This window comes from Anopheles ziemanni, chromosome 2 (genome assembly GCF_943734765.1).
Source record: "Anopheles ziemanni chromosome 2, idAnoZiCoDA_A2_x.2, whole genome shotgun sequence".
Lineage (NCBI taxonomy): Eukaryota > Metazoa > Arthropoda > Insecta > Diptera > Culicidae > Anopheles > Anopheles ziemanni.
The window spans coordinates 2,265,333-2,273,022 of record NC_080705.1 but is presented as its reverse complement, the minus strand read 5'-3'; the positions used below and the strand labels follow the sequence as shown (position 1 = coordinate 2,273,022).

The 7,690-nt window shown below is 47.4% G+C and overlaps 2 protein-coding genes across 2 annotated transcripts; both read left to right on the top strand.

Annotated features, from left to right (window-relative positions):
- Window positions 1-892: 892 nt before the first annotated feature.
- On the top strand, window positions 893-2,978 carry LOC131282552 (ATP-binding cassette sub-family G member 4-like). The gene is made up of 5 exons (XM_058312049.1): window positions 893-1,128; window positions 1,195-1,772; window positions 1,832-2,061; window positions 2,143-2,311; window positions 2,377-2,978. Exons 1-5 carry the CDS (start codon window positions 893-895, stop codon window positions 2,976-2,978), a joined length of 1,815 nt encoding a protein of 604 aa, XP_058168032.1.
- Window positions 2,979-3,648: 670 nt separating this feature from the next.
- On the top strand, window positions 3,649-5,569 carry LOC131281679 (ATP-binding cassette sub-family G member 4-like). The gene is made up of 3 exons (XM_058311027.1): window positions 3,649-3,760; window positions 3,826-4,899; window positions 4,968-5,569. Exons 1-3 carry the CDS (start codon window positions 3,649-3,651, stop codon window positions 5,567-5,569), a joined length of 1,788 nt encoding a protein of 595 aa, XP_058167010.1.
- Window positions 5,570-7,690: the final 2,121 nt, after the last annotated feature.

Genomic DNA, 7,690 nt, shown 5'->3' with positions numbered 1-7,690 from the left:
TAATGTTTCTCTATGCTGTTTTATTGCTATGTCAATATCTATCATATCATTATAATAAGAAAGAAATGCTATCGGATGAGCTAAGTTTTACGGTCGAAAGAAACTAGAATGAAATAAAATGTGTTAACATTATTCATGTTCCCACAATTGTTGAGCTGGCCCGCCCTACATAAGAAGACCGTTCAGATGAGGTATCGTTAATGTTGTTGCGTTAGATAATATTGATTTCTTATCTCAGTATACACGGACGTACGTAGATTTCGCCCACGTTTGGATCGTTCGTGTACCCATTCATGAAAACTTATATCACAAGGGTTCACTTTCTCGTTAGCATTATGCTCAAATCGATCTAAACAGCAGAAAAATATTTACTTAATCGATGCGCAGCCCGCTTAGAAGGGAAAACAGGTTTCCACACTCGTTGGGGTAGTACACGAATTGGCAGTGGAATGAAAAAAAGGCGGGAGACGGCTGCGAGCGCCAGTCAGTCGGGCCCCCGTAGGTGAAGTGAGAAAATTGACCGTCTCGTCGTGCGCGATCGCGATTTCACACAGTTGTGCTGGAGCTTTGAATGAGTGTGGACGGTGCTTTGCAGTGGTTGGTATGTGAACGTGTGCTAAGACGTTCTCTGCCATCACAAGCGTGGTTCAAAATAGGAAGAATCGATAGATATAGATCGTAGCATATTAGCATATTCAAATCGGAGATGGTCTGAGAAGTGTCTAGAACCGGTTCTCGAATAAATTTCACTTTCCTGGAAGTCCATGCTGAATCAGGATTACAAGAATTTGGCAACAACAATTCTTTAGAAGACCCATCTAGATCAGTGCGCAGTTGATCTTCGTTAGATTGAGACGGATCAGAACCAAGTGTTTATTACGATTGGCAAGTGATGGCCGACGAAAGTGTAGATTCAGTTACGCTCAATGTGAACGACTCCATATCGTGCTCGGGGTTGACACTGGCCTTCCGCAACGTGTGCTATAGGCAGAAAGCCTCAGATGGCGGTCGAGCCAAGGACATCATCAAGAGTGTATCGGGAAGGTTTCTACCGGGACGACTGGTGGCGATTCTCGGTCCTTCCGGTGCTGGCAAATCTTCGCTGTTGAGCATCCTTTCCGGATTGAAGTAAGTGGTGATATACGTGCAGCTCGTGAGATTATTGAATTTATGGATTTGCACTTCACCCTTCAGACAAACCGGTTACATCGGGACGATAGAAATCAATGGGACCATTCTGGACCGAAGCCGCTATCGGCAGCAGTGTGTCTATATTCAACAGGATTTTAGCCTGATCGAACACCTGACCGTGCTGGAAACGATGCAATACGCGGCCGAGCTGAAGATGCCCCGACAGTCCCGCTCGGAGATGGTACGCAAGAAGAAGGTGAACGACATCCTGCGCGTATTGGGCCTCATGACCAGCATCGGTACGCTGGTAAGCAAACTGTCCGGTGGCGAAAAGAAGCGCCTTTCGATTGGCATCGAAATGGTATGCAATCCTCCGATCATACTGCTCGACGAACCGACCAGCGGATTGGACAGTGTTGCAGCCATGGAGCTGATCAACTATGTGAAAACCGTGGCCAGTGAGGGACGTACCGTTGTCTGCGTGATTCATCAGCCATCGTCGAGTTTGTTCCAACTGTTCGATGACTTGTATCTCCTATCAGCCGGAAGGTGCATTTATCGTGGACCACTGGATTCCATGGTTGAATCTCTTGGGGAGATGGGATTCCAGTGCCCAAAGTATTACAACCGAGCTGATTTTGGTAGGAGCCGGACAAAATTATTCAGAAAGCATAGATTCTCATGATCCGTATAATTCCAGCTCTTGAAGTTGCTGCCAAACCTTCTAATGAGCTCGATAATCTTGTTCAGAAGTACAACAAACTCTCCGTCGATCGGAAACTGTCGCCCAAAACGAACGAAATGCTACCATTTGAGGAGGATGCTATCATTAACAGATCCAGAACAACAGTCGCACAATATCAAATTCCACAGTGGAAGCAATTTTATGTTCTTCTGCGACGATCGTTGCGTGTTACTTCGAGAGACTTTGTGAGTGTTTTGATACGAGATATTTGCATAATTGTTTTAGATGTTTAAAATGTCATCATCGTGTTCGGTTTTGGATTGCAGTTCTTTGCTCAGCTTCGGGTTATTACACATATCTTGGTGGGTTTCCTGCTTGGGGCCGTATTCTACAACTGCGGCCAAGATGGCGCCTATGTGATGGTCAACGGAGCCTGTCTATTCTTCTTCCAACTGTTTATCTTTTTCGGCAATTCCATGCCTTGCGTTATCACATGTAAGTATGCAAATTTGTGTTTCCTCCAAAAAGTGAGTATTAATAAGTAGGTCTTTCTTCGACAGTTCCCCTCGAGGCAAAAGTGTTTATTCGAGAACGTCTCAACAACTGGTATTCGCTCGAGGCGTACTATCTGTCCAAGATTGTGGCCGATCTTCCGCTACAACTTCTTTGCCCGTCGCTCTTTCTTGCCATCTCATACTACATGACCAATCAACCGTTCGAGTGGGAGCGCTTCGGAATGCTCTGGTTGATACTGCTCCTCCTGGGGATCTTTGCCCAAACCGTAGGTCTGCTTTCGGGTGCTGCGTTCAACATGCAGATGGCCACCTTCTTCGTGCCCAGCTTCAGCATTCCAGCGCTACTGTTTTGCGGCTTCTTCGTCAAATCGTACGAAATGCATCCGGTGCTGAGTTACTTAGCCAATTTGTCCTTCTTACGGTACAGTCTGCAGGGATCGCTGCAGGCGCTCTACGGCAACAACCGGACGACCTTTCCCTGCTCCGAGAGCTTCTGTTACTACAACAAGCCAGCCAAATTTCTCAAATTTATGGACACCCGCGAGGACGGGTACTGGGACAGCGTGTACGCGCTGGTCGGTTTCCTACTGCTATTTCAAATTATTCTGTACATTGTGCTGCGGCTTCGATTGAAAATATATCAGTGAAAGAGACCAACGGCTTGATGCGAAAAAGTTGCTCTTGTGTTTTAATGCAAAGTAATGAGAAACACGTTTGCAGCCTTCACCTCGTATGGCGCAGCCTATGAAAGAAGTATGTCTAAGCCATATCCATTAGACAAGGGAGAGGAAGGAGGTACGTATCGTCGCGCGGTGGTGGTATGTTTTAATTGAATTCCATAGAATTGCACACCGGCGCAAAAAACAACACACACAGTCCAAATCACATTCAAGTGCACACGCGAAGTTAATCGTCAGTTATATACACATCACTTAGTTAACGATCACTAGGACCGGCTTAGGGTGAAGCTGCTTGCTAAAGCCGCCGGCGTTAGTGTACATTCTCCTACGAAGCTGATGTAACGATACTGAGGGGAAGGTTGATGGTTCACTATAGAAGCCACCGATTTCTAAGCTCGGAATCGCGAAAAAAGCTTGCGAAGTGAGGTGGGTCGGGTCGGGTACAACACACGTGTGTTGTATGAGTAATTTCCCAGGTCGCTTGTCGTCGGGGAAGGGGTTTTCTATTGCCATTGGATAGTATGGGTGCCCACCGTAATGAGTGATACGATAGGTAGGATGCTGTTTACGGCTACTAGAATCACAGTGTTGTGCTTTGTTGAAGCAACCTCAGTGCTGAATCGTGCGTCATGCTGTGATGATGGCCGATCGTGAGGAAATTGAACTAACGCCGATCCCGGCAGCGATGCCACTGCTCAACTTTGTACCATCGACATTGCGCTTCCGGAACGTCTCATACAGAACCAATGGTAGGTAAGCCGTTTGAAGGTCGTCTCTTAGTAGATCCACCTCAGGTTGATTTCCATCCCCACAGATAAGGAAATATTAGCGAATATCTCAGGACGCTTCCAGCATGGTCGCTTGGTGGCTCTCATGGGTCCTTCTGGTGCGGGAAAATCGTCTCTCCTTAATGCTCTTTCCGGTGCGGAAATGTTCGGAATGATCGGTACGGTTACGATCAACGGTGAACCGGTGGAGGAGAACGATCCACGGAGTGTTTACGTTGAGCAGGAGTGCCCACTGCTGGCATTTCTCACCGTTCAGGAAACGATGGAGTTCGCGGTCAACATGAAGATGCCCCAAGGATCCCCACCGTCGCTCAAGGGTGCGAAAGTGAGCGAAATTCTCAACATGGTCGGTCTCGACGGGTCGCGACCTACGGTTGTGAGAAACCTGTCCGGAGGGGAACAGCGTAGGCTAGCGGTAGCCGTCGAGCTCATCACAAACCCACCGATCATGCTGCTGGACGAACCCACAAGTGGCCTGGACAGTGTGTCGTCGATGCAGGTGATATCGCACCTCAAATCGCTCGCCATGAGTGGAAGGACGATCATCTGTACGATCCACCAGCCCGCCTCGAGCCTTTTCCAGTTGTTCGACGACGTGTACCTCCTCCGGCAGGGCCGCTGTCTATATGCAGGCCCGGTCGAAAACCTGCTACCACAGTTCGCACGTGTCGGACTGCACTGTCCTGAGTACTACAACCCGGCCGATTTCGCTCTCGAAGCCATCACCAACGCGGAACACACTGACGCCCACGAGACGCTGGCTCGAATGGTGGATGATGAAATGCGCGAGATAAACGCCGCCGCACCCTCCAGTCCGACAACTCTTGCGGCTCAGCTTTGCACCGGGAAAAAGATCGCACGTTACCAGACGGCATGGTACTACCAGCTCTACACGCTGCTCAAGCGCTCGGTGATTGCGTCGGCTCGCGATGAGTTTTTCCTCAAAATGCGCATCGGAATGCATCTGGCGCTGGGGCTCGTGTTTGGTGTGGTGCATTACGACGTCGGATCGGACGCCGCGAAAGTGTTGACCAATGTCGGTTGCTTTTTCCAACTGTTTGCCTTCGTGTACTTCTCCAACGCGGTCTCGGTGGTGAACTGTGAGTTGTGCGGTGCCTAGGGGCTTTGTTTCTTGCAATTTCCCATGACGTCTACCGATTTCTTCCAGATGCGGACGAAGTTAACGTTGCCATCAAGGAGATCGCCAACAATTGGTACTCGCGCGAGGCGTACTTCTTCGCGAAGCTGTTCCACGATCTCCCGCTGCAACTCCTCTGTCCTTCGCTGATGCTCGCCATCGTGTACTATCTCACCGGGCAGCCGATGGAATGGAACCGCATTGGGATGATACTGGGCGTGTTTGCGGTCGGTGCCATAATCGGCCAGAGTCTCGGGCTAATCGGAGGCATCTGCTTCGACGTGGGGATGCAAAATTTCTTTGTCGCGAACGCGTGCATCGTGCCGCTACTGTTTTCCGGGTTTTTCGTCAATGCCAAGGATTTGGTCTCGATACTGAAACCGCTGAGTGTGGTGTCGTTCTTCCGGTATCAGTTTCACGGGGCCATGCAAGCGCTGTACGGCTACGATCGGGAGAATATTCCGTGCCGCCAGGTGTTCTGCTACTACAAAAAACCGATCACCATTCTCGAGCAGTTCGACATCGATGAGCACGGATATGGACGCAACATTTCCAACGCTCTTATCTTGATACTCATCATGCAGGTGATTATTTATGTTGGCTTCGTTGTGAGATTGAGGCGAATAAAGTGACATTTGTCCGTTTGATATACTACAAAACTAATGTTATGTTTTTTTTTTATATTCTTGATTGATGAGGAATCCCAACAGTCTCAGGTAGACGGTAAAAAAAACTCTAGAAAACATAAATTTGTTGCTATAGCTAACGATCGAAAATCCCATAAGATTCAGATAATTCACCATAATCATTTCAATTGCATACATTCCGGCGTTGAATATGTAACGCAGAGTTGCTGCTGTTACAAGACGTATCAGGTGTTGTAAATGCTTTTCTTAAAATAACCGCTGCTATGGTCCCTTCGTAAGATTTTAGCTATCAGTGTGCTGATAAGCTAAAAGGTCTGTTCAAAAGTGCATCTTTAAGATAGTTAACACTTGATAAAATGTTTATGATCCTCAAGATCCACATGTGTCCTCAAAAACGTTCCCCACATCTCTTGGCAATTTATTACGTTTTTTTTCTATGCCTCTCTCGGGGGCGCGTCGTTTTGCTCTCATTCCGCCTCATGGGGATACTTTCAGTTGAAGTTTCTCTTCTAGTTTATCTACCACGCAGTTGGAGTACGAAGTCTCCACGGTGATGGAGCTGGTTGTAAAACCAGCCTGATTTTTTTCAAATTTTAATGGGTCAACGAACCAGTGAAAGAGTGAAAGTACATTGGTTCACGATGTAGCGTAACGTAAGGGCAGTTACAGTTTTGTTTTCTCGTTCTCTTTGTTCCTCTGCTTGTGTTTGTTTCTTGAAACGGAATCATCAACAACGAAGCTTAATTGAACGGTGGTGCATCACACGGTGGCGCCCTTCTCCAACTCTCCTCGATAAACGGCTAGCTCGCCGATGGCCTGCTCTCGGAGATCCGCGAGCGCAAACCTTCAACGCGACGGACTGTGGCCATCGCGATCCAATCATACGGCGACATCGGAGTCCACCGGACGTATCCGGAAGAATAGCGTCGCATTCGCGCAAACATTCAAACGGCGCGTGAAGTGTTTGCCGGGAACACTCTTATCTATCGAAGCCCTGCTGATTGTACCAGTACGAAGTGTGTGTGCAAAACAGATGCCTACATAGAATCAGAGCGGGTGTGGTGTTAGAAGCGTCGATTATTGAAGCCGCGCGGTGACCGTTTGAACGCGCAAGAATATGAAACAGTTCTAGTGCAGCACAAGAGGAGGTAAGAAGCTAATGGTTTACGGCGACACACCATACTTTAACAAGGGAAATTATTCCGCCGAAGTATCGAACAGGTTATTAAAGACGGCGCAGCTTCGAAGATATCAGTGGCTACAGTCTCTCGAGTGATCGTTCATGGTATCCACAATGTATGCGAAGGTTAATCAATTTGTTTATGCTGGTGACGAGTATCGTGTGACCTGCTTCTGACCTGCAAATTGTTCCCTCAAGTTGCGTTGGGTCTTGCAGTGCGAAGTTTAACATGCTCTGTGTGGTGAAACCTTTATGATCGGAATACATCTAGAAATATGCTTGTTTTGTACAACATATGGTTCGTGAAATCGTCCCGTTAGGCTGACCTTGATAGCCACGGTGGTATAAGAGTCCAAACTTCACGGATCCGGGATGTGGGCATAACTTTCGGCAACTTGTTGTTATCACCACCGCTTGCCACTAGTGATTACAGTAACCTTTAGATTCTATTTTTGCTCAGCCTGTCAAGCATTCTGTTAACCTTATAGATTATGCATTAGCCTTCGATGGGTGGCGCAGAAAATCCATATGGTTCGAGCGTGATTCGATGGTGTTGGCCCTCTGATGGCCGATTTGATACATTCCGTGATAAGCGGCCTTTTCACAATGAACGTTATCTAAGACCAGATAAGATGAAGTAATGCACCCGGTCGAATGATTTTGGTAGTTATTGTTGATCAAGTGCGATAGATTGTTTATTCGCATTTTTGCTACAAAATATTCTGCTCCGTCGAAGAACAAACGTTCCTACGTTTCTACGTCCAGTGAATATTGCAGGGCAAAGTTATTAGCCATAACGTATTTGATCGTGTCTAGGTCAAAAGTGTCATTTGTCAAGATCTACAATTATCTAGTGAATAATTCCATCTTTGTCTCTTTCTTCCCCCTTGTTAACATCGACCTATTCTGATTAATTCCAGTCGGGC

What these genes read in the sequence shown, in the direction of transcription:
- LOC131282552 (XM_058312049.1), top strand. Translation starts at nt 893, where the DNA reads ATGGCCGACGAAAGTGTAGATTCAGTTACGCTCAATGTGAACGACTCC. An exon ending in AGCATCCTTTCCGGATTGAA is followed by an intron (nt 1,129 to 1,194) that starts GTAAGTGGTGAT and finishes TTCACCCTTCAG; the next exon opens with ACAAACCGGTTACATCGGGA. An exon ending in GTGTTACTTCGAGAGACTTT is followed by an intron (nt 2,062 to 2,142) that starts GTGAGTGTTTTG and finishes TTTGGATTGCAG; the next exon opens with TTCTTTGCTCAGCTTCGGGT.
- LOC131281679 (XM_058311027.1), top strand. Translation starts at nt 3,649, where the DNA reads ATGATGGCCGATCGTGAGGAAATTGAACTAACGCCGATCCCGGCAGCG. An exon ending in CGTCTCATACAGAACCAATG is followed by an intron (nt 3,761 to 3,825) that starts GTAGGTAAGCCG and finishes CCATCCCCACAG; the next exon opens with ATAAGGAAATATTAGCGAAT. An exon ending in CGCGGTCTCGGTGGTGAACT is followed by an intron (nt 4,900 to 4,967) that starts GTGAGTTGTGCG and finishes GATTTCTTCCAG; the next exon opens with ATGCGGACGAAGTTAACGTT.